This window comes from Toxotes jaculatrix, chromosome 2 (assembly GCF_017976425.1).
Source record: "Toxotes jaculatrix isolate fToxJac2 chromosome 2, fToxJac2.pri, whole genome shotgun sequence".
NCBI lineage: Eukaryota > Metazoa > Chordata > Actinopteri > Toxotidae > Toxotes > Toxotes jaculatrix.
In genome coordinates this window covers 13,974,140-14,001,039 of record NC_054395.1, presented here as the reverse complement: position 1 = coordinate 14,001,039, position 26,900 = coordinate 13,974,140, and the positions used below count along the sequence as shown (strand labels likewise).

The following is a 26,900-nucleotide window of genomic DNA, read 5'->3' as shown; positions in this document are numbered from 1 at the left end:
TTCTCCCACCTGAACAGATAAAGGCCCGATGGGGTGCCGCTGTGGCCTCTCCTCCTCATTTGTTGTGCTGTTCGTGCTCTATAGGACGACATGTAAGGCACTTTGAGATTTGCAAATGATAGCGAGACACCAATGGAAAGAAAAAAAAGAAGACAGGAAGGGGAAAAGTGACAGTACAAGGGCTGAGCCAGAATGACAATTTTATTTTCGTTGCAGCCATTGTAACCTAACTATAGCAATTTTCGCTTTCTTTTTCCCTCCCACCTCCATACCTCTGCCTCTCTTTCATCATTTTTCTGATTTGCTAAAGGCAACCTGCAGGTAAAATCTATTCCAGTGTTCAGATGAAGACACAGAATGATGATCCCTGGAAATTGGTGTATTTTGCGTTATTATCCTTGTCACAGTGATGTATTGGGTTACACTGCTAACACATAATGTGATTCAAAGCAACCAATTTTATGTAAATGTTTTATATGGCCAATATGAGCCAGTAAAAAGTCTGTACTGCATTCAACTGTTGGTTGTTATTGGCCTAACCAGAAGGAATAGTTCAGGCCAATAAAGCATCTGATCCTATTATATGAATTATGTGAACTATAATATGACGGAATCTACAATCAGTAATTACCTGTTTGGTCTATTGCGGCAGCAGGTAGGATGAGAGAGATGTTTCCAATAATGTGTGCAGGCCCTGCATCGATTTTTGTTGATACACCTGAAGGAAACATCTTTTGAGATAAGCACTGATTGTGTGCTTCATTAAAGTAGTTAATATAATGTGAAATGATGTGTGGTGCTTCCAAAGCATTTGGTTGTACCGCCTTGCTTCAAAGGCTTAATGATTGCAGTATTGACTACTGGGCAAGCCATGTTTGATGCTGAATATTCAAGGTAAAGGTTACGGTGTGTGTGTGACCCGCAACACTGCAGCAAAATATCTGTATTGATTCAGTGCATAGTGTATGAAGTAGCTTTAATGATCGATAGCTCTGAATTTTAATTTTATCAATGATGATTACACTACTGTGGCAGTTTGTCTAATCAGTCATGCTAGTTTTAAAAATGTCTTCATCGCGTGTGAAGCTTATTGACTTCCCAGGCAGTAAATTAATAGGTTATTTTTTCTTTTTTGTTGTTAAGTTTACAACACACATTCAGTGATAACTCAAACTGAAGGATGAATCGCGAAGGATTTATTGCAGGACTGTTAAACACAGTTGTGTTATCCGGCATTAGTTTTAATTAGTGTCTGATGTTTGGTGTTCCTAATAAACAGGCAACTCAGTGCACAACCTCATCAATGAACACATGCATAAATTAATATATCTTTGTTTGTGTTGATCTAAAGTGAAAACTACCTTTGTAATGGTTGCATTTATGGCAGAGCTGTTGTATTGGATTATTTTAGATTTTACAGGTGCACCCAAAAAAGAGGGCACTTTAAGTAGTTTTCATTCAAACAGTAAGTGTCTATCATGCTTTTGGTCGATTACAGCGCTGATAGCTGATCCATTGATTAAAAAAGCCCTCAGCAGTGCTCCACCAGTCTCATCTGCTTGCCCTACATAGCACAAGCATGTCCTGACATTGCTCTTGTATTCTGTGTGTTTCGTGTCAGATTATTTCTTATACATCTCAAAGCTGAGCTGGCTCACGAAACGAAAGCCTGTTGAGTTTTACGTTTTGAGGCTGTGAACTGGAACGTGATCATCGTTACTCAGTGTTTAATTTACAAGTGCCTGCATGTTCATTGTTTGCCCAGGAGAGGGCGCTAAGAGTAAACAGCTGAAATCACATCTGCCAAAACTCTAATGAAGGACTGAAGAGGCTTTATACATAATTGTTATTGTGTGTCTGTGTGGTTCCCATTTCAATGAAAATATACTTCTATCAGTAGGAAGATCAACTGTAACTAAATATGAACTGAAAACTGGGAAAGAACAGACTCACTCACTGGTGTACTGTGGTTTTTCTACTCATGTGTTAAGACAGTGTTTACGGAGCTGAACTGGCCGGAGAGTCTGTGAGCTCAGGCGACAACCAGCCCACTCACATAATCAAACATCTGATGTCTGCTCGACTCTCACCTCGAGGGGACACAGTCTTCCTCTTCAGCCCCCTCGTTCCCTTCTTATCTCTGCCGCCTTCACTGCCGACTTGTCAAATTTCCCTCTGAAAGCTTGTTTGCTTGGAAATGTCAGCAACGGTGAAAGAATTTTTTGGTTATGTAACACATTAATCTATGCTCTCTCTCTCTCTCTCTATTTTTTTTTCTCCCTGCGTGGGCTTTTGTGTGTGAAAGAGGCTTTATATTTGCATCCTGAAAAGACCCTATCCAGATTCTTGGCCTAAAATCACTGTACTCTGTATGGATTTAGCAGGTTGAATTTCTTTATATGGCAGAAATGTGTCAAAGCATGATTCCTGCAGAACACAAGAGATTTAATGGCTAAAAGTCTGTATCAGATGACCTCTGCACTGAAGGTCAATCCTTGATCACTGCACCACTCTCTCCCTTTATAACTGACACAGCTGTAACTTTGAGGTTTTAGCAAAGTTTAAATGCTGGAAAGATGGATAATGAGGCATTGGGGGTTAGCGGAGTAGCTCATGAAAAATACAAAAGATACTTATGCTAAAAAGGCACAAAAATATGGAAATTGCTTTTTTCTTCCACCCTTTCATTTATCCAACATTCCCACCATGTGGGTGGCCTCGGAAATAGTTGTGGTGACCTTTCAAAGACTAATGGGGATTAATGTTAAATGGAAGAGGACTGAGGAAGTCTGTGTGTATGTGTATGTGTATGTGTATGCGAAGGAGGAAATACAGTAGGGCTGGCTAATTTTTAATGTGGGAGCCTCGCTGGAGAGAGGAAACCTGAAAGGAGAGGTTTGCCAGGGACACACAAGGGCAAGACCAGGGAAACAAAAACAGGATGGCTCTCAGGCCGACATGGAACATTTTGAACCAGAGAGGGCGTTGACAGAGAAAGCCGGTGACAGTGTGACAGTAGGAAACCAAGTCCTTCCACTGTGTTATCTCTGTTTCTGCTGCTCAGTAAGAGGAAAGGGAAAAGAATTTGTGTGTGTGTGTGTGTGTGTGTGTGTGTGTGTGTGTGTGTGTGTGCTTGTGTATAATGGAGCTCTGGTACTGAAACCACTTTATGATCCATCAAAGCCTCTGTGCACTCTGATGTATAATTTTTACTTTTTAATTTCCTTTTGTAATGCCATCTTTCTCTGCATGATCAGAAGGATTCTGAGCAGTTTTGCTTGGATTCACCAAACTAATGACTGATATTTTTAGTCAGAATCGAAACTGACGAAACGCCCTGCGTGTTCACGGCCTATTTGTGGTGACTTTTATTTTTGTGTCTCCCTCTAGCTGTGCAGTCACTGAACAGCCTGAATGACCAGATTGCGAGCTTCATAGTGACTGGACCCAAGTCCCTGGAGCAGGAGGAGCATGCCTTTCTTCCCCCTGAGAAGGAGACTCTGCAGAAGTCCATGACCCTGATGAGGCACCTCCTCGTGGATGCTCAGGTACAAGAAACAGCATGAAGAGATTCGTTAGCTCACAACAAGGCGGGTGGGAGTAGAGAAGGAGTGACTCCACTTGAGAGCTGAGGCAGTACTTCAGGCTGGTCACATCAGCTTTCGTATGAATTAAATTTCCACCATAATTAATTCACTTTAATGAAACTGTTGCAGTAAGAGATGGTGAACTGTTGACTAATTGCATTTCCAGGAAGCTTTTATTCTAGCACTGCATCACATCCTGGGTGAAGTCACTGCTTTTCAAGACCACATAATTCGAGGGAATCTTGCTGTGACATTTTTATAGTTTGGTCATGCAATAGTCAACAGTTTAGATAATTGATCAATCATTCACATTAGTTGCTTGTTCCAGTGTCTCAAGATGTGAACATTTGCTGCTTTGAACGTTTCACATCATTGTAAATTAAGCGCTTTTGTGACTTTTGGCCTATCAAGTGAACTTCACCTTGACACCTCGGGGCTTGGGAGGCTGTGATGGGCATTTTTTGTGTTATTTTTGGACGTTTTATAGACGATAAAGATAAATGATTAATTACTTGATAAACCTACAAATACCTAAGGGATAATTAGCTTGAAAATAATCATTCGTTTTAGAGCTATGTGCAATGCAGAAAGATTATCTAGGACCGATATGAGACGAGGCGCATTTAATCCACATTACAAATCGCTGGATGCTGTGATCTTGGTGACCCAAGGTCAAAAAAGACACTCAGATTTGTGAAATCACGTCAGAGGAAAACCTAGCTTTGCACTGATACCTAACAGACTTGCAGTGTCGGAGTATACTTCATGCTTCATTTTGCACCAGTGCAAATTGTTTGTGAAGACACAGAATGCTATTTCTGAGCTGTTCCAGCAAAGGGCCTGAGATGAAATGAAAATATTGACTGTGTGTAATAGGGGTGCAACAACAAGGTTACATTTCCTGCATCAGAGTCAATTGGCTCTTAAATTCCCTCTGTGCAGTGACAGATCTACTGAACAGAACACAGTGTTAGAAAACATTCTACTGGTTAATTTATTTCTTCTTGCTGCGTCCATACCCCACCCCCACCTGCACCCCCTCCCTTGACTGAATCTTCTTTCAGGTCTGCTTATTCAGAGATGACCCCCATGTCCTCAAACCTGAATTTTCTAGAGCATCAATCACTCAAGTAAAGCAGGTGTGAGAATGTTTGAGGACTGATGTTTACTGACTGCTAACGTGGCACCTTTTGTTAACAAATGAATTTGCTGAACCATTATTGTTGCGTCAAATAAAGACAATGAGGACATGACATACTGTAATTGGCAGCCTCTCTCGTACATGCCTTCTCTCCCTGCCTCAGTTTTCCCCTCTTGCTCTTCTTGTTGATTTCACGTTACCTTTGTGAGGGAAGAGGAGAAAGAGGAGGAGACGGATTCCGGCGAGCTCCAATTAGTGGAGGAAGGATGTAGCCAGCTGTAGTGTCAGTGTCAAGAGTGTGATTGAGCTGTTTGCGATTTCATATGCATAGGCTTGTTGTGTTCATTTATTACAGTATCATTTGTATTCTCTCACACAGATCCAAATTAATTTCTGCTGAAAATTTTACTGCATGAGCAGCGGCGTAACAGATGTTGTTGAATTAAAATGGTCATGAACTCTAATCTTCAGCATGGTTTCTTTAGCTTTAAATATGTGGTAGCTGCCGTCATCAAATACCTTATTATGGTTACCACACAAACACATACAATGTGTGCCTACTTAGCATTTGTGTATTTTTGTTTCTCTTGATCTCTCATTGCCTGTTTCTCTCTGACCCTAAAATAAAATTGTTTAAATCTGAAAGCCTAAGGAAAACAGGAAGGAAAAAATGTGGAAACTACTGAGTGAATGGTGACTGACATTGTACGAGCCTTTCTCCTTTTTTTCTGCTTCATCGCTTTATCTCTCATTCTCCCTCTAAAAGACAGGTAGTCATCTTTCTTTCAACAACACAGCAGACTGTCTTTTAATTTGCTCGAAGTCAGGTACTTCTCATTCTGTCAGCACTCTTGTGAACGTTGTTCTTTTCATTTTACTCATAGCACAAGTAAAATGTCACGAAGCAGGTGCCTGTCAGTAAGGATTTCTGTCCATTTACATTTCCTCAGAACACAAAGCTCCATTGCAATATGAACTAGCTTAACAAAAACACACAAAATAAAATGTAATTTATGCACAACCTGAAACGTTCTGGCTTTTAATTGGTCAGGCCTAATCTGTAGCATGTACAGAAAACGCTAAGAAGTCTTATTTATAAGAGGATAATGGAAAAACCTGGAAATTTCACAAACCTTGAAATATGGTCTCTTGACCTTCGGCAGAGCACACAGAGATGACTTTGGTACTTTCATAGTTTTTGATTTTTAGTTTTCTTTCTGTCATGCTCCCAAATCCATTTTATAACTGTTTATGTAGTCGGTGCATCAAGCAATAAAAATCTACTAGCATCTTTTGTACTTGTGTGGCTATAGAGTGTGAGGACTGGTTTGAATTTTAAACCTCTGAAGTGAGGACATTTTGGGAAAGTGAGGACATTTTATCCAGTCCTCACTTTCTGACACACCTTAAAATGGCTTTAGGGTCCAGGTTAGAATTAGGTTTTGGTTTGAGTTTGTGGTTTGATGGTTGAGGTTAGGGTAAGGGGCTAGGGGCTAGGGAATGCACTATGTCAGTGAGTGTCCTCACAAAGATAGATGTTCAATGTGTGTGTGTGTGTTTAAACTTAAACTGAAGCCATTGGTGATTGGTTCAACTTGATTTTGTTAAACGTGCACCTTGACTGGCTCTTTGCAGCTCTGCAGTGACTTGGGGTGTGCGTGTGGGCGGCACCATGCCAGCCGCGAAACTCACTCACTTAATGAGTAAGTTAATCACCACTGTCTGGAAAACAGAATCTCCCCTCTCTCAACACGACCTATCATTGCAACATGGTCATTAAAAAAAAAATACTGTTGCCTGCAAGACAACTAACTGCAAAGCTGTTTCATGTTGATCTTCCTTTTCCTCCAAAGGCCCATCTGGTGTGTATCCTGCAGTCAAGCTGGGAGGAGGCTGGCCACAGAGCTTTTGTCACCGACCCTCCCTCTAATTCCCCTTCCCCGTGCTGTATCCGGCTGTGACTACATTAGCTCAGCTGTCAGTCATCAGTGGAGAGGAGTGAGGGCAGAGAAAGAGAGAGTTTGGGAATGGGTGGGGACATGGATGCAGTTTGGAGGCCAGTAAAGGTGACTTTGACAGTGACTGAGTGGAGACACTGATAAATAAGATCTCTCTGACTCCCTCCGACCTCCACTCTGCTCTAATCATCAGTGAAGAGCTGCAGACACGTCTGTCACTCACACAAAAAGCAAAGCAGATACAGTGTTCTTTTTTTTTCACAAAGTTGCACAAGACTTTGGAGCTAAAAAACAACAAACATAGAAACATATCTAATGGATATTTCCACAAATTTTCACCCAAAAAAGCCAGTAATTTTGAACCCTTTGTCATATGTACTGAACACAGAGCAGATCAATATTTCTAGCATTGCCGGCTATTCTTAGGGAATCAATATTGTACGGCTGTAAAGTGTACAAACTTGGTTTTCCCTTAAAGTATTATAGATTTCTCAGTGACATGGATACACTATTATTTAAATGAAAGAAAATCTGTGTTGTTTGGAAATAAATAGATGGTAATTTTTACTTAAAGCTTCATCAGTCAGTATTTTCACATTAACAATAAAGTCAAATGACTAAATGACTATGTATAATGTGAAAGGGGTCGCCCTCAGTGATTAAAGTGCAGAGACACATCACCCAACTGCAGATTAGTCGAGCTCTGCAAAGATTTTTGTTTCATGTCATTTTTGTATCATCCTAGTTAGCAGCAAGCAGCTGTTTACAGAAATAAGCTCTAATAAACCCACTGTACGCTACATACCCAGCACCTAAACTACATAGTTAGCGACAAGCTGGTAAACCCACTGTATGCAACTGTAAATGAGACAGTACTTAATAACCACACCCCCTTCGACAGATCACCCCTGGGTTTTTTTTAGCCAGCTAAGAGTCTTTCTGTTCTTGATTTAGGAATTTTCACTTACTCTTCCTTGCAAATCACTTCAAGTTCTGAGATATTTTAGGCTGTTTTGAGCCCACGGCATGTTTAAGATCTACTCACAGATTTGTGGACATCATCAAAGACATTAGGAGACGCTACACAACTTGTTTTCACTTACCATGAATTTATTTCCTCTTGACAGCAAAACACATTTCACCAGCCTTCACTGCACATAAGTCTTCTAATGGTAGGGAAGACCCTGTAATTTGATCAAGGTTATGCATGCAATTGTTTTTTCCTCCGAACTTGGTAGAAAGGAGAGGAGAATATTGGACATATGTTCATTGGACAGAAACATGACTCCAAATGAATGCTAACATTGCTCCGTACTTTTGGGATGTTTAAATAAGGAGGACAATCATAATTGTTTTCGAACATGTTTGCCATATCAACTTCATAAACTGATATGTCATTACTGAGTTTACTGCATGTTTCACTGGCCCCACGTAGCAGATAAAGAAAAAATAATTAATACTGTTTTAATGACAGCATATGCTGGTAATAACACCCCTATCTACAATAACTGTAGACTGGATAGCACAGTTAATTGTATCAAATCCAACCTCCATCCTGGAAGTTTTTGAATTAATATTTCAACACAAAGGACTGACTTCCACATCTATTTGTCTGCAGTGCAGGACCTGTGTCCAGGGTCATTGAAGAGCCCAGGCTGCCCACAGTCTCTGAGGAGTGGGAGGAGGTGCTGTAGAGGGAGTGAGTGTGTGATAGGTCTGGCTGGGTCAGTCTGTCCCTCTCTGACTGGGGCCTCAGCTGGCCTTCTGGAGCATGGTTTTTACCCATCCATAATACATCACCTTGGTCCCATCTGCCCTCTCAACCCTTCCTTTGACTCCTCCAGGCCTGTCTAATAGGCAATGCTCCAATGAGGGCCAGCCAGATATGCTGCCTAGTATGGTGATGGCTTTTTTTGTGGCCCAGCTCAATCCCAGAGTGTGACAAATGAGAATGGAAATTGGGTAATTTGCTTCAAAGGGAGTTTTGTCTTCATCTTCTGTTGTAAAGAGCCGAAGGGTTTCCTGGATTTTATGCTGCCATCAAAACATCAAGTGTTTTTTTTAAAATACTAGAATAAGGTTACCGAAGTTCATAGCTTTGGTGCTTTATCTTTTTTTTTTTTTGGAAAATGATTCTTTCATATCAAATGCAGCAAGGTCATTTGCTGAGAAGTCTCACTGGCACATTTCAATTTGTTTATTCTTTTATCTGTTGTTTCCACAAAGTCATAATTGCTTGATCTGGGCAAGTGTCATTTGCCTTGTCTTATACAGAGAAGGCCAAACCCTTGTCATTCTTGATGCTGCCACGGTCACAAGTGGTACACTTAATGAAATGTCCAGGGATGTTTTGTTCATTCAGTGGATAGTATCCAGAAGGAATATGTAAAATTATGTCATCTACTCTTTATCTGCTATTTGCTACCAGATTTTTTTGTGGGCCACACAAAAATTGAATTGTTTGTGTGAGATGTGTGATATTATTCTTCTGGCTGGTGGACTTCTGTGTTGAGCAGATTGAAAATGATGGCTTATCTTGTAAGGAATAAATTGAAAACCATTTCATTATAGAAATACAGTTCTGAATGTTGCCTCCAGTGAAAAACTCTTTCTGTCGTAGAGAAACAGTAATGGTATGGAAATTGTCATGAGTCAGAAGGAAATAAAATAATGAAAGAAACTGTATTGTTTACTTCTACTTGAACTGTAATAATCAGTGTGGCAAGTCACATGTTAGCATTTTAAGTAAGTGTATGATAAATCGACCAAGATACACCATTACACATGTTGTGCAATTGGACACACACAGAAAGCTTTCAGAAAGAAATTTTTATATAACTTTGTCTGAAGCTTTCACAGAAATAAAGATATTATATTACAAAAACTAATAACATGCCAAAGAAAGAAACAGCAATGGTGAGTTGTGTTAGAAAAATGCTAAGGAGCTGTGTTGATGAAAGACAATTTAGAATAGCCCCTTTGAGTAAAAGATTCATGAATTTGAAGACTTATCAGACACCAAAACACTGCACAGCAGTTTCTGATCATGAGGAAGGATTTGGCGACTCTAGAAAGTTGTCACAGCACCAGTCATTTTATCCTCTGTCATAGCAGTTGCCAGGTAAACATTAGAATTACTTTGTTTACATTGCAAAGTAACATCGGATGATATCATATCGCTTTTGGGCAGAAGTTGAGCTCAACATGTTAGCTGAATAACCCTGTGTTTTATGCTGGAGCTGTGGTTTGCACCCATCTGTTCCAACACAGTGGTCTCACTGAAATGAATGACAGCACTGCTTTGTTCTGTTTCTCAGCACAGCTTTAAATATTGCTGATCTGACACTAAAAAACTATGAATTTCCTAACAGCATGATATTATATGATGGGAAGCCTACATCAGCCACTTCCATCAGTTTAAAGTCAATTCATGTGCACTGCAGAGAGTTAGAACTGACCAAATATACTGTTTTAACAATTTAGATCCTACATCAGAGTGAAACTTACACAAAGACTTGCACAAATGACCAAACACGTTTTAGCACCAGCACTGAGTGGCTGAGCTGTCATTAACATACTACATTAAAGATACACAGATATACAATAGTAGTCTGCAGGGACCATAGTATATAGTACAGTATAATGGCTAATATTAGCTAATTGCCAATATACTGTATCTGCACACAAGTCAGCTGATGAGTAGAGAATTTCTTTTGTCAACTGTAAAATGTCCTGCTGAGGATGTTCTGTATCTTGGTCACAATTCCTCAACCAAAGTTAACAAATCCTTATCAGAGGTGCTCTTCATGTTAGACTCACTGTTACTGAAATAGCTGTTTTCTGTGCATTTTCTTCAGTTCGTAAAGAGCTACAGTATTTCATGTTCTGAATGACGGTAACATTCTGTCTATTAATTTCAGCTGGCAGTATACTGTGAGTCATATTCTGATGTTCACTGGTGTGTTTGTACATGGTGCTGTGCAAACAATGAAATGCTAAAACAGTCACTACTTCCCACAGCACGCAGTTATAGAGTCACAGGGAATCGTTTTACTCTCGTTTTACTCGTTTTACATCTAAAGGCTCATTGCGTAGAATAAAAATAATGTCATGTTTCGAGCTTGATCTTTGCAACGAAAACTGAAAATGACTTGTCTATTGATTTGGGAGATACACTGGTCTCTGAACACAGCTGGAGCAATGACTAACTGTCCTTTATGGTCCCCAGAGGTAGGGGAAGATAAATGTGCACCCTTCAAGGTGAAATGCAGGCTTGAGGTCAAATTTGAGCAAACAGCTAAGTAAAGACATTTAACCCAGAACAAAATGTTTTCATACCATAGATTAGGCAGTGAGCTTGAAACGCCGGACTTGTCAGTATCTCCCCAGGGAAATGGCTTTATTGGTTCCTCAAATCAGTTGTGTTTGATTTTGGTATTGAGTGAAACGGGCGCTTCAGCTTGATCAGGCTGCATCAAATGGTTGTGAACCCCATGTGGGATTGACTGCAAAGAGATACAAGGCCTATATTTGGCATTAAGTTGTTACAGATAAAAGGGGATCATAATAACCAAAACTCATAACCGGATTTAGTTTATCCATACTGCAGATACTGCATGGATCCTGGATGGCCTTGTTTACAGTCAAAATACCATAGAAACCTTTCATCATCACCATTTTCAGACACAGAGCATTATATGCCAGTAGACCTTAGGACTCTCAGACTGTCTAACAGCGTAATCTATCGTTGTGGCAAATGACCCAGAATCTGTCAGTCAAGGGAAATTCAATCAACTCAATAACTTACGCTTTTGGGTGCTGAATAGAAATATTTGCATAACTGGCCAAGTCATACACAGGTTGCTAGGCAACCTGTTTTGTCTGACAGGCACTGTCATAGACAGCCATGTTCATGGTTGAATCTGTGTTTTTGCCATTTTTCTTTTTCGTTTGGCTTTGTTTTGTCTTGGCATGTCACTAGAGAAAGGAACCTTCATCTCAAATGTCTGTGCGCGTGCATTGGCATTTCATAAAGGTGGATTTTATTTTGTCTATTTGTTTATTTTTTGAAGGTTCTTTACCCCGTGCCAGCTCACCAGGAGGCAATTACAGTATCTCTTAGAAGATCACAGTAAGTAAGAGAGTAACAGGATGATTCGGTTGGTAACATGCAGCTCCCAATGGCTAAGTGAGCTCCTTAGCCATTGGGCTCCTAGCCTCTTTATGTGGACAATAGTTTCTGTCTCATGGCTGAGAGACATCAGATGCAATACTCTCCTGATCTAACTTGCTCATCTATTGATGCAGCCTAAGTGGGAACCACAGTCGATGGGATTGCTGCCTCATGTGTGCGTTTGTGTGTACACATGTGCACACAAGGTAGTACGTTACCATGGAAACAGGCCATTAAAAGATGATTTTGATAGTATAAACAGGAGATATAGGCAGAGTGGTAATAGCCAGAGCTTGTTTATATGTTAGTCCCTCTTGCCCTACCTTCTTTGCTTCCTGTTTCCTCCTTGTGTTAGCTCCCTTCATATTACCTTGCACAACCAGCTATCTCCCAAGATCCAAAGGCTTTGCCCTCAATTTCGGAATGGGATTTTAGAGGCTATATTGGGCCGCCTTTGACACAGGTGCGTGCTGTGCACACAGCTGCACTGTTTAGTGAAGGTGAACCCATGACCCTCAGGTGTTACTCTAACTGAAAAAGCATTGGTCATATACACACACATGTCTATATGTGCAAACATGCATGTGGAGTCACCACTGTTTCCATTTCTCTAACCTGCGGCGAGTGAACAAATGACTGTTCCAACTTCTTCCTTGTCTTTGTTCCACCCAAAATTAACTTTGACTTTGTATCTGTCAAGTGTCGCGTGGTATCCTTCGTAACAGCAGCTCATATCAAGTATTGAAAGTAAATCAAACTAATGATAGCAGGAGGTAGTGTAGGGTGTAGTACAGGTGTCATCATAAAGTTTGAAATCTGCATTATGGGTGAGATGGCTCATTACAATTGCTCTGTGCTCTTTTCTTGACCCTGCACAGTATGAGTCATGTTTCACACAGTACAGTTATTAGCCTGAATATTAGGTGATGCTCATTAAAAGACAACCCCTGCCACTTTTGCAGTACCTGTTTGTGAATAAAGACTTTTTGAAGGCACAAAACCCTTCAATTAGAACATGGCTGTAATATTGTGACATTACAGGGGTTTTCAAGGTCTGACTCTGTGGGCCTCCCCTCATATAATCCAAAGTACGCATTTTAAAATACCTGCATTGCCTCCTTGAGCTGTGTGACCTGCTACTGCAACTGCTGACCGTGTTTATAAGAGGGTCAAACAATAATAACTAACGTCCAGTTGTTTTTAGAACACCAGGATGCACCTCTTCCTTTTATCTTACACAGTATCTTAGTTTCTTATGTCAAGACGAAGATACATTGGTCGTTAGCGTTGCCAACTAAGTGATTTTCTAGCCAGATTTAGAAACTTTTAAAACCTTCTTTAATTGCTGATTTTTTAAGAGGTGGTGACACCGCGCTGCTGACTAGGTCACTAGTTGTGAAAAAAAAAGCTGCTGAAAAAGTGTGTGATCACGTTGCAGCTGAGACAGAAAAGATTCAATAAGTTGATAATGAACTGTACTTCCCTTGCCTTTTGCCAGATCTGCTACTGTGGTGGGCCTTTTAATGTTGGATTCACGGACACACAGATTTCCTCTCATATCAGATATTTCAGCACTTTCATTTAAACACAATATAAACTGTTTAGCCTGAAGCTGCTCATTTCATGTGGATCTTGATGGAAAAAGGGAACAGAGTGGAAGCCCAGCTTTGGACTGTGCTGATTGAAAGATGATAAAATGTTTTTGAAATACGTGGGCAAGGGGAGGAGGGCGGTATCACGTTGCCGACATATATCGCTTTAGTAAACACAGCTAGGCGAGTCAGCAGGAGATGACAAATACAACAATTCATACTGGCCTAATCCATAATTTGAAAAGCACTGGCGCTGTCATCAAAGCCCCCTCCCCACTTTGGATTATTCTCTCTTGAATGAGGTTTAAACAAATCAATAAATGGAGAATTTAACAATACACGGCTCAGGAGTGTTTAGTTTGGGAATAATCACTTTTTCAGTGGCTCATAATGAAAAAATAATTAAGGGTTGTATTATCTTTGGAATCATTAACATGTTGTGCTCAAGCATGAATTGAGGCCAGCCCTCTCCATTTCAAGAGTTTTGAAGAATTTATCTGTGTAGCGCAGCTGTGGGAAAAGCTTATTGGATCTCGTGGAAGCCTTGAGATAAGAATACCCAGTGCAACACTTGGACTCTGGGTTATAATTGTGCTAAATTAATTTCAATTTATTTTTCATTATTGAGTTCTTCTACAGTGCAACCTGTTCTTTGAAAACACCTTGTGAGTTTGTGTTGAAGGCACTCAGGACACAGAAAATAAGTCTTTTATCTTCAGGGTCTTAAATAGTAAAATAAAATAGAGTAGGACTTTTAGATGTAAAAGAATGAATCCCAACCAAGTGACTACACATTTTTAACAGCAACCCCTGTATTCTACTATCAGGGTGACTAAACTTATGAGTACTAAAAAAAAAATCTGTGGCCAAGATTAATAGTCTTCAACCAAAGAGAAATAAAAAAAAAAAAGTCTTGCCATCAATAACTTAATTAATTTTAATTAAGTTATTGATGGCAACTTAATTAAAATTCCACTCCTACACTGCATCCATCCACACAAAAACAGAGAGAGTATCTTTATTACTCTAACTGTAATAACAAATGCTTCTAATGTGCCATTTCAAGTATTCGATTGCAATAACACATTCCTGGCACACTGTTATAATCATACTCTCAGAAATAATTAAGAGTTCCTGCTCCCTGGGCCCCTCGCTCCTGAGTATGACAATAAAATAACACTCACAACTACAGCGAAAAGCTGAAGACCACACTTGCACAAGTGGGTAAATGGTGTGCTTATGAACAAGGGGTCCAAGCTCTTATCTTCACTTCTCTCTCCTCACTACTTCAGGGAGATTTTTTTTTCTAACATTGAGTGATATCAGTCTTGTCTTTGATCTTGGGCAGCGATTACAGACTGTAAAAGTAGATGGGGCAGATTTTCTCGTGGTTAAATACCAGAGTAAATGGGATTAGGTTTCGTTTTCCCATGAGGCCTATGGAGCCTGGCTACAAAGCTGACACAGTGATGAACACAGTGCTGCCCAGGTAATAGATGAAAGCACTGTTCATCTGCTCATAGTCCTCAGTACCACTGTCTGTGCATGTCTAACCCTTTCTAATTTCACTGAAGCAGTTTCAAAGGACTTACCTGGCCAGTGGATTCGATTTGCATAAAAGTGTACTTAAATTGATTTCTGAAACCCTGGGCAGAACAATGAATTCACATTTTTATTGATGGAGTCTAAGAACCTTCGCCAGAAGCTTCTGATGTTACCACAGGCAAACCAGACACAATTTGTCTGAACGTACACAGCATTTCAGTGCAGTGAGCATTCATTCTGACATACAAGCTAGTTTCATGCCAAAATAGCCAGTGTTTGAGGGCTTGTAGGGCAAGAAAATACAGTGGCATATTGTTTTTCCATCATGAACAACCATAGTGGTGTTTAAGATCTCAATATTGTGTATATATTTATCTGTGTTTATTACTCAAAGAGACAAGTTCAACAAGTTGTTTCCTAAAGGTTATACCAGTCCTTGGTATCTCTTCGGTGTGAAATGATCAATACAGGATGTTTGTTTAAGCACTTGACTCTGATAAAATCTAATAACAATCTACATCTTGGGTTGTGTGGAACACGATCAAGGCAAAAGCCAGAGCTTGAGGACCTCCCCACATTATTACAGCCGATATGTGTACAGTTCTTTTCTTTGGCTTCATATGTGGTAGTATAAAGTATGCACATCATCCTTACCTCCTCCTAGACAGATCTGACCTGGGGACAGTAGACAGGACTATTTTTTTCCTCAGTATTTTTCACCTCAGAAATTGTTCCCAGTTTTCATATATATGCTGCAATCATACTGTATACAAAGTCTACACAGTTTCTATAAGATCCTTCAGAGGGAGTTAAGCCCGGTTCTAGAGCTCTGAACTGCGAACCACATCTCCGATTTCTTTTTTTTTTTTTTCAGCAATTCAAATACAGAAGGTCTAGTGTTGTACTCATTGACAGCTGTTTTCCTGACCGGAGAATCAACCGAGCCAATCAGAGCTTTGTAGCAGGGATTAAGTACCCGAATCCATTCCAAATAACTCCATCTCAGAAAAGCTTGTGCAATGTTTTTTCTTGGGGGTTTGGCGGTTCTTGAATTCTTAAGCAACAAATTATTTTGGCATAGCAGAGATATACAATTTGAAGCAGGCTCTGGCTGTAGATTCAGACTGGACTAAATCAAGAATGAATGCCACAGGAAGGGTTATTTCTGTGTTAATGTCAGTGCCCATGTCTTCCTCCCATACTATTTCTGTTTAAGGGTCATCATAGCTGGCTGTTTTTCTGTATTTTTCGCTGACTCTGTCTGGGCACGCTTGGGCGTCTTTCAATTTAGCTTCTTCTGATAACTCAGCCTTCTCCAATAGATAAATATTAAATTAGAACAAATGACTCTCGCTTTCTCAGCAGGCAATTGTGTCCTCTTCCCCTGAGGCTTTTAGCATCAACTAAACAAGCACTGCTGCTATCTGTAATTAGGAATGGAAAAAACAAAACACACACCAACACATTTGAACTGGTAAATGAATGCCCTTTGCATTATCGATAGCAACTATCCAGCTGCCTCCCCTGGATAACTGGACATTATTCAGATCAGCTCTGTATATTCACAGGGGGTCACAAATTGCCAAATGCATCACATTTTTTTCACTGAATTGTGCATTTATGAATATTCCTCAGTTATGTGGAGGATAGGATTTCAGATGGGCTTTTAAAATAAATTAAAGCTAGATGTGGTTTACTGGAATGCCTTTGCTTTTACACGATAAGTGTCTCATACATACATACTGAAATAATTTTCTTGCAAAATCCTTTTCATGTTTGTTTTTAGCACAGACTCTAGGTTCCAGAGAAGGTTGTAATCCTGTAAGCCTGTTTGAGTGTGTAACGTTATTAGTGTAACATGATTTGGATGACAAAAGACAAGTGAGTTTGATTGGGTGTCACTCCTGGGGGAATACTTTTGGATGAAGGTAATATCGTGTAGCATCTGACTATCTGGCGCGAGTTATTAGATGGTTTGTGTGATGGGGATGTGCTGCCATGCTGAAAGCTGCTGCAGACAGATATGAGCCATCTGCAGCAGCAGTAAGACCTCAGTTCGAAGCAGCGAGAGCAATATCCCGAAGCAAGTATGCAATTTGCTATATCACAGTTCTTAAATCAATCTTTGTATATTGATATATCTATCTCTCTACTGGCCTATTTTCCCTGGTGAGTTATTCGTCTATTTATTTCCTTTTGCTGAATTCTTATCAATACATGTTTCAGCATCACAGAGACTATCTCAAAGTAGGCTATGTATTACAGTGACTACATGTATGTGAATGTATGTTTATATAAAAGCATACATAGTCTTGTTTTAGCAATCAGCCCCAAGGTCAAATAAAATGCAATGTGAATAAAGGTAACTCAAACTGACATGCAGTACAGTATGTACACCTCTTTGTGTGTGTTGTCTGTCTTAAAAGCCTCTTTGGTTTGAAGACAGTATGGGTGGACATGGTTGTCATGCTACTGCGTACACAATGCGTGTGTGAAAAAAACAACACCAACAAAAAAACTACCGACCCAGAAAGACACATGAAGCTCACTGATATGAGTGTCTCTGACAGGACATATATTTTTCCCTTCACAGTAGAGTGACTGTACAGTTCTTTTAATGCAGAGTGTTTAAGGTAGGCATCAGGGAAGATGAGTTATGTTAGGATTACTATGTAGAAACACTTTGATCTGGGATTTGATTTTATGCTTGGGCCTCCCATGCAAACGAAAAGAAACAGCATGCATTCAGGACGGGGTATGGGTTTGTGGATTAAAGCATCCATACAGTAACATAGCATTTGTTACAGTTAGGAAAGGATTAAGCAAACCACTGCTGACTGTTGGTAGGAGACTGGACGTAAACCCTAAATTCAACCAGTGTTTAACAGTGTAACATTTAGCTTTGTTATAAAAACCATACCGCTTCCTGTTTGAATTTGAGCTGCCCAGTGTATTAAAAGACCTATATTTACGTTTTCCTAACTGTAGTCTCTCAGAAGCAAAAGTGAAAGTAGGGTTAAGCTGATATAGTTTCACAAACCCTCTTTGGGAAGAGGTCGTTGAGGTTGATAGCATTTAATCGAATCTGAATCCAGTTTCGGTTTTCAGAAAGTACCAGACAAACACTGACACTAATTAAAAACTATACAGTAATTAACTATCAAACCTAAACCATGGTCATTCTACTTGTTGAAAGGTTGTAGTGCCGTAGAAGCTAATGTAAAAACAACACAGTGAGAATAATATAAATTCTACTTCATCATTCAGTCATTATTAATGAAATAAATCTACGAATAAATCAAAACCCAACTGATTTACGATTTGTTGTTAGTGCCAGCTGCAAATGTTGCATTTTGCAGTCGTTTCATTGACGTTGGAATGTTTAAGTCAGTCCGCCATGTTGTTAACAACAGCATCACTGAGTCATAATGCATTTGTGTACACCATCAGTGATTGTTTTTCTTTGCCAGCGCTTGTAGTGCCAGAGAGAGGTATAAAAGACTTAACAGAGATTGCGAATGAAAGATTTGATAAAGGATTAATTGTCAGCAGAGCTTAACAGATTCAGAATCGACTATCAGAACCCGTCCCTAATGACTGGGACAGAGAACTGTTGGTCCCTGACACAAGAGACCTCTGTTAGCATCCCTGCGCATTATCATCAGTCATTGTTCGTTTCTTTTAACTACCACCATGACTATGGTAAATGGACTTTACACAACGCTTTTCTGCCTTAACAGACAAAGAGCTTTACTATTTGCCTCCCATTCATCCTTTCACACACACACACACACACACACACACACACACACACACACACACTGACGTGACATAGTTGGCATGTGCGGCACTGGGCTACTAATCGGGAGCAACCTGGTGTTCAAGAATCAAGATTGTTATTTGCCATTTGTACACAAACAATCTGGGCACATAGGAATTCTTGTGCGTTGCTCAGGAGTCAAAGCTTCAATAACTACAGTAGAAGTAGAAAAATAGAAAAAATATTCAGTGTCTTGCTCAAGGACACTTCAACATGTAGACAGGAGGAGCCATGCGTTGAACCACCAACAACCTGCTTTGCCTCCTGAGCCACAGCTGCTCCTGTTGTTTTCCCAAAGTTTCCCAAACATCGACCAAATAGTTCAGGTCAAGCTAAACCAAAATGAAATTATACAGGTAGCAGATAAGAAAACACTCATGCTAATCATATTCAGGAAGGCACCGATAAACAGTGTTGTCCTCACACTGGGCTACATGATAAAGAGGACTCATCCTGTTTTTGTAAACATGAACTGGGATTGTCGTGAGCTGTTTAAAGAATGACCAGTGCTGTGATTTTTCTGGAGATGGCAGTCTCTCATTGGCACATCTGCAATGCGGTTGCATTCACAACTGCATAGCCTCTACTGCCTGACACCTAGTACATTTGAAAATAAATTTAATGACCTTTAATTTTTAAGCATGGGAAATCTAAAGTGAGAGTGCTCACCTGGAGAGAACAAGGTAATGTAGCACAGCACTGCAGTGGCTGTCCTCAGCCTTGTAGCTGCAGTGGGACCTCTCTGTCAAGACAACGCCATTCATTATCAAATAAGGGTGAGCTAGCGGTCTCCCATGGTTTGCACTTGGATATTAATGGCTTGCAGTAATTTACATTTCAATTCCAGACACTATATTAGAAATTAGTCATATGCAAATCATGAGCTGGTGAATTGTTCAGGAAAATGATTGACATTTTTCAATTAATACTGTCAGATGAATTTAATATTTTTGTGCATTAATTAACTGCAGGAAATGGAAATGACCCTAGCTAAGGTAGAATTAGCATGATCTATATGAGGTTCTTCTGGGGTCGATTACCCAGCTACAGCCTGGAGAGTGAAAGAATGCAGAGTCATTTTTGATTGATGTCGATTCATATTAATTTTGATGGAAAGGTCCGATAACTTCACTACCAGACTGAGCTCCCTGCCAAATTAAAAAAAGGTCAGAGTTTCTACGTCTGAATTCCTCTCTGTGTTTGCAGTTCTGTATCTGTGTTTGAAAAGGTCAGATCGCAGTATGTAAACAGCAGCGTTGCAGTGGAAGAACCTGCCTCTCTTTGAACCATCATGCACAGCAGTGTTGTGTGGTAGTCACTGCTCAGAAAGACCGAAGTGAGATTCTGCCTCAGCGCTGTTAACGATGTTGACAAATTTCTCGGAAGGTTTTAATGAAAAGAAATAGAAAGACGCAGTAAAACACACCTTCTCCTCGTTGATTCTCAACATGGGACTACCACATGGCTGTGTGATCAGCCCCCTCCTGTGCTACCTGTACACCTACGACTGTGCCGCCGAGCACAGCTTCGGTGTCATCATTGAGTTTGTTGACAAAACAACCATCCAGGGCCTTGTCATGGACAATGATGAGATTGCCTACAGAGAGGAGGACACTAACCAGCTGGACAAATGATCCTGAAGACCTCCCCATCCACAGTGGTGATGCGGAGGTTGAAAGGGTGGCAGTTTCAAGTCCATCGGTGTACACATCACCTAGGACCTCTCCTGGTCACTACACAAGGACATCATTTCATCAAGAAGGCTTGCCAGCAGCTCTATTTCCCGAACAGACTCAGGTAATTTGCATCCTCATGAACTTCTACAGGTACACCATCGAGAGCTTGCTGAAGAACTGCATCATGGTCTTATATGGGGAACCTCTCTGCCCATAGCTGCAAATCACTACAGAGAGTGGTGGAGGTGGCACAGTACGTCACTGGCCAACAGACTCCAGGCCATTCAGGATATCTTCCACCAGCTCGCAGACTGTTCTCCTCGTTACCTTACCACCAACTTAACTTAAGGACAGTTTTTACCATTGGGGCACAAGGTTTCTCAGTTCATACATCTAAATATTCTACAGCGGGTATTTGCTTAACTGCTTGACTGTCAATTGCTGCACTGCTAACATAAAAGTGCATTGTCAAACATGACTGCTGCTACTGAACCAGGACTGCTACATATCCAGTGTGCAATACTGTTGTACAAACTCTCCATTTTTACATTTATTCATAAATCCTCATTTTCATATATGTATATATTGTCATAATATCTTTTCTAAAATCTCATCCCATCTTTGTTTATTTTTTTTTAAATCTTACATTCTATATTTGATACGACTAGCACTCTGATTGCTGAGCTGATCTGTTTTCACGTCCAGCACATTTCATTGTACCATTGACCTAACATATGACTAATAAAACTGAACTGAACTGAGCGGAAATAAACAGAATGTGTGCCACCGTCATAAAATATTCATTATATTCACATTTTATTTTATAAGAATAGCTTGAATTTTTCAGCAGCAGACCATTGATCCAGGCAGTATCATTAGTTGAATGACTCATCAAAGAAGAGTGTTGCTGAATATTGATCATTCACTTGACTGAGCCTTGCTGAGTACATTTGCCAATCTTTTCTTCTTCCTCCTTGGAAAAACAGAAAAAGGAAATATGTGTCATGCATATCATTGCTTCTTCCTTGTTCAAGTTTATTTCCAGTTGTCAGAACTTCCAGCAGAAGGAAGTATTTTGAAACATCTGTTTGTCTCACAGCGTTTCTCTGCCATGTACTGTCTAACACACTTTATTGAGCTTTGTGTTTAGCTGTGGACACTATTGACAAAAGGATAGGATTTCAGTGCTCTTCTTTTCTCTCTCTCTCTCTCTCTCTCTCTTCCTCCTCCTCTCTCTCCCTCATATAATTACACTTTAGCTATCTTAGATTTCCTCTGCCCTCGTTGGGTTGCTCCCACGAGTTGCCTTCTATCTGGCTGCTTTGACACCAGTAGTAAATAACAGTGAGAAAGGCCATAAATCATGGTAATTCTTCCTCCAGACCTCTCGTTCAGATGGATCACTTGTGTGCCTTTGAGGTCCACCTGTGAGTCTTGTCCCACTGATATAAATTAAGTAGAATTATGGGAATTATTCCCAACAGGAAGCTTGAATATATGAGTAATTCTGCAACAGAGGATGTCTGGAGGCATGGCTTAATAAAAGCCTTTTTAGAACTGAGATTCAATTTTAAAATAAAATTATGAATTTGTTATTTAAAGACAGATGAAGGAAATTGAATTATTGATTGGGAAGTGTAATTACATTTAATTATTTTCATACTTAAATTGTGTGCATAATTCAAATTTATATGTAATTAATCAATTTAAGATGACTTTTTTCTTTATCAGTGCATTGGTCAATAACAAGACTGAAAAAAATCTAAACTCAAACTCAGTTTAAGGCAGATTATTTCAAGAAGTAAAAAGACAAGAAAATTCAAAATATCCTTTAAAATTCTTTTAACTAATTCAGACTTTGGGATGGAGGGTAGAGGGTCAGAGATGAGAGGAACCTTTGAACTGGAGCTTCCTTAAGTCAGACACTGATGTGTTGTAGACAAAAAACAAATCAGTGAAATATACATCAGATTAACTTACATGACATGATCTTCAGATGCTGTAGTTTTCACATCACCAATATCCTCACTGCTTTTCTCACTCCTCACTCTGTTGATGTTGGACGAGAGCCACATGCAGACACCAGCACACACACACACACACACATATACACACACCTGGCAAGCTGAATGACTGACATGTTAATATTTACCTCACCTTGCTCCCTTGCTTATTTCACTTCTTTAAGACTTCACAATTATGAATGACTTCACAGGGGGGCTGAGTGCTCAGTCAGTTAGAAAATCATATTTGGATACACAGCTAGCAAACTAATCCCAACCACGCAGAACTCCAGGCTGGACTGGTGACAGCTTCGAGGCATCCTCAAACACTAGTGCTTCATCTCCCTACTGGAAAAACTCAGTTTAGTCCCTGCAAGACTTTTTTTTTTTAAATCACACTATTGAGCTCATCTTTCACCACTCCATTAATGCAGACCTTCTCTTCATTTGCTTTCCAAATAGCGCGGGAGGATGTTGGGCCATGTGCCGCTCTGACAGCTCAGGGTCAAACACAGATGACCTTTTATCTTGCTTTGCATAGACAAGAGGAATTACTTTAAGATTTGAACTGGATACATATGTAAGTAACCTTCAAAGGGAGAGCTGGCAAGAACGAAACATGTATATTAATCTGTTTGTCACCATGAGTGCACTATCAGTGCAGTTCAGCATTTCTGTACCTGGTTCAGATATTGGAGTTTTTACCCAGGTTTGGTTTTTCAGTTATGTGGACGTGATTTGCTTTCATGGAGGAAAATCATTTAAATGTTTTTTCTTTTTATGGGCTGATTATGTTCTATCTTACTGACACTCATAAAAGTCACAGACAATATCTTTCTAAATTATGTGTTTCTAGTGTTAGTAGATCAGAAAATGAAGGTTTGTACATGATGACAAATGTGTCACGTAGATCAATCACGAAGAACTAACAGTGTACTGAGGAGTTTTTTGTAGATTCAAATCAAACCCTGAACCAAGACCTGTTTTCTGGATTGCACCCAAGCCTGACATTTCTTTTAACCTTCACCAGATTTTGTGATCAGGAAAAGAAAAAAAAAACTCTCCAACTGGCCCAAGTTTAACAATGAGATGCATTCACTGACTTACACTTGCTGTGTCACTGTTCCGAAAATGCTGCGCTCGCATTACCTAACTTTAAATGAACACAGTCCAAATTCTCTTCAGTGCTTTTACTATAGTAAGCTATGTTCTTTCCAACTTAGAAGAATTTGTCTTTTAATAGATAATTCAGCATCCACAGTCTGTTAGCATCAACATTATCCTCTAGCTTATGACCAAGCAAGCATACAAGCAGGCAAACAGGAAGAATAATACCAAGGATCTCTGTCATCAGGGATATTCATTTGTGGATCACTTACCTGTCACATACAACAACATAAGCCCTGCACCTCATGTAATACATGTGCTGATTTTAGCTGTTCCCTGGCTCCCAAGCTCAGATGGTAATCACAAAAGAACCATAGGTGTCCACATCCCATTGTTCCCAAAATCAGCACTTAGGTAGTCAGCAAGCACTCTACGCTAATTTAATACTGGAGGTAATGAGTTCATTTGCAAATATCTGCATATTTTGAGGAGAAGACAATGAAATACGCCAGGAGTGATGGAAAAGCTGATTCCCTACGGTGTTTCAGAGGCTTCTCTCTCCATTCCTATAACTAATTCCTGTTTCTTGTTTGCAACCATAATGACAATGGGTGCACACTTAATTCTCCTGCAAATGAATGAAGTGTAAACATCATTAGGAATTGATATGAATTACATTAATTTACAAAATGAAGTTTGGTATGCTGCCCTGATAAACTCATTGGCACTGAGCTGAATCCAGAAATGAACGTAACAGGGAAATAAACTGTTGACCCAAAATCATTTTGATGTTTTCAATTATGATTTAAACTTTTCGCATCTTTGCGTTTTTCAGCAATCATACATTCTCATGTGATGATTATAACTGGCTCTTACATATGATTCTTTGTGAAATCTTATCATATTCATTAACTTTGCAGTTATTGCTAAAAGGCTGGTGTCATCTAATGTCTTCTAGACATTTGGATGTATTTTGCCTATTATTCCAGGCATCCACCGGTTTCCATAAAATTTCATATGCCATGAACGTAAAACGTGAGTTGTAATCCATTAAAATGAACATCAAGCCTCCTTTAATTTATTTATTTATTTATTTATTTATTTGGTCAATGCGGCACTACTGTATAATGGAAGTTTCAACTGCTAAACAGCTGGTTTCCATATCAGCTGATTTTCTATTCAGAAATTAATAGAAAACAATAGTTGCTTGGAACTGTAGGAAAATTTTTAAACTAATAAACTGACCTGAATTTGAAAGTGATTGTTAAGGAGCCAAACACTTGGGAAAACAGCAGTATGGTCATTTAAATTCAAACTGAGTTTGAAATTGTCTCGCTTTTTGTGTAGAAGGTATAAACTATTATGGTAATACAGTCGTTGTTAATAGCTTATAAATTAAAAAAAAAAAACAGTTCAAGGACATACAGTATTTGTGGAAACAGTATCTAAGACTCTTGATGTGCATTTCCCATGGCATCGGTTAACAGCCGCTGTTCCCAGGAGACACGCTGTTAACTTCAGTGGTGTCCTACTTAGACCCTGCCAGCAACTAGGGTAATATGAGTAACATATTGAGTGATGAAATCATAGATGATACAAAGCAGTGGGTAACATCTTGGATGAACCAGCTGGTTAAAAGCCTATTAGACTGCTGGAAGTGATAAAAATATATTTATATATTTTTATTTCTTGCAGTAATTAATTACAGTACCAGTATCGTCAGTGATACCAGAAATTCATGGCCTAAGGAGAAAATGGTGCACAGGTGCTGTCACTCCAGTAAAGGAAATTACATTTTTACTTTTGTAAAGGAAATTAAATTTTTCTTGTTTCTGGAAAAGTTGGACAAATTAAGTACCCAAGTCAAAACAAAAACCAAGAATATACAAATCAATTCTCAGCAAAAATTTATTTTAATTTCTGTTTAACTTTGAAAGGTTCTTATATATTTTAATGGCTCTTATAGGGTTGCTGTACTATAAAATGTCTTCCTTCTATTTTGTTGCAAGCAAATATCTTTCTTGGTATTTTTCACCACCTTTGTTGTTGAAGTGTAGCAAAGCTTGTCATCCATGTGCTGTGCCTTTGAAGGAAAGTGGTTTTGAAAGGATGCATCAAGCCAGTGAGCGTCAACCCCCCTACAGCACCTAAACAGAGCTCCTCTCAATCCTCGTCACAGAGACTACGGCTGCTGAATACTGAGCAGAGGAGACAGGAGGTGCCCCTCAACCTGACACACAATTATTCTCTCCCTCACTCTCTCTCTCTCTTTCACACACACAAAGATGGACATACATGCGGACACATACACACGTGCAATTAAGTACACTCACTGAAGCCACACACACCTACGCAGGGATTTTAGTTCACAGAACGCTAACAGCATCAGACGTGCAACCACACACTCCCTTTCAGCAGGAAAAATGGACCATCTGTGAGCTCTTCAGGCCACCAGCCAATGACATTGTTTAGGACTCATTTTTAATGGCAGTCGTGAACTGCATTTTGAATCTTTGTTCAGCCGTCGCCAGCATTTGGTGTTTGAAAAGGCTTTTTCGCTCGTGTTGTTTTGCAAACATCTGTGTGTGGTTGTGAAAATTGCCACTGTCATAAAACGAAGCGTCACTAATTTCTGAGCTACGGTATACTGTTAACCACAGAGGTGGTAAAAACACATACTCCTCGTTCTAATGAGGTTTTATTCTGATACAGTATTTTATGAGCTTGAATATTGAACTCAAAGAAAATACAGTTCTCTGATCTCACTAAATTGCTTAGTTTGAAAGAACATGTTATGGAACGTTTTTGTCTTCTCCTTGAGTTTGTTACATACAGTATACGATATCGAAAAGTACTATAGTTCTTAACTTCTTACAACAACACTTTTTGGCATCACCTTTACAAAATAATTTTTATCTTCCGATTAATTTCAATTAACCAGATTATTAAGTTAGATGGCCTGGATTTTAGCGAGTTCTCATATAGTTGGTATTTATGCATCTATCAGTATCATTTTTTCACAGTGAAAAAAAGAATTTATCATTATAAACACAGTAACATCCTGCTACATGTACTTGAAATATACAAAAAATGTCATATGTGTCCTAAATATGGCAGTCAAGACCAGATAAGGACCAAACATGAGTCTTAAAATGTATTCAGAAATTTTCTTAAATACAAACTTCATGTATTCAGTTGTAAGATTTTTTTTTTTTTTTTTTTTTAGTGGTGGGTTTTGTGTTTGAAGGTTAGGATGCCTGCTCAAGCACGAAATCCACCTCCATCATCTCTAACACAA

The 26,900-nt window shown here is 39.4% G+C and overlaps 1 protein-coding gene across 2 annotated transcripts in view; it reads left to right on the top strand.

Annotated features, from left to right (window-relative positions):
* Window positions 1–26,900, top strand: part of kazna (kazrin, periplakin interacting protein a) — a 188,027-nt gene that overhangs the window by 42,637 nt on the left and 118,490 nt on the right. For both annotated transcript variants that reach the window (XM_041061890.1, XM_041061916.1), the window contains exon 3: window positions 3,391–3,548. In XM_041061890.1, coding sequence (XP_040917824.1) covers window positions 3,391–3,548 — 158 coding nt within the window. The remainder of the gene's footprint in view (window positions 1–3,390; window positions 3,549–26,900) is intronic.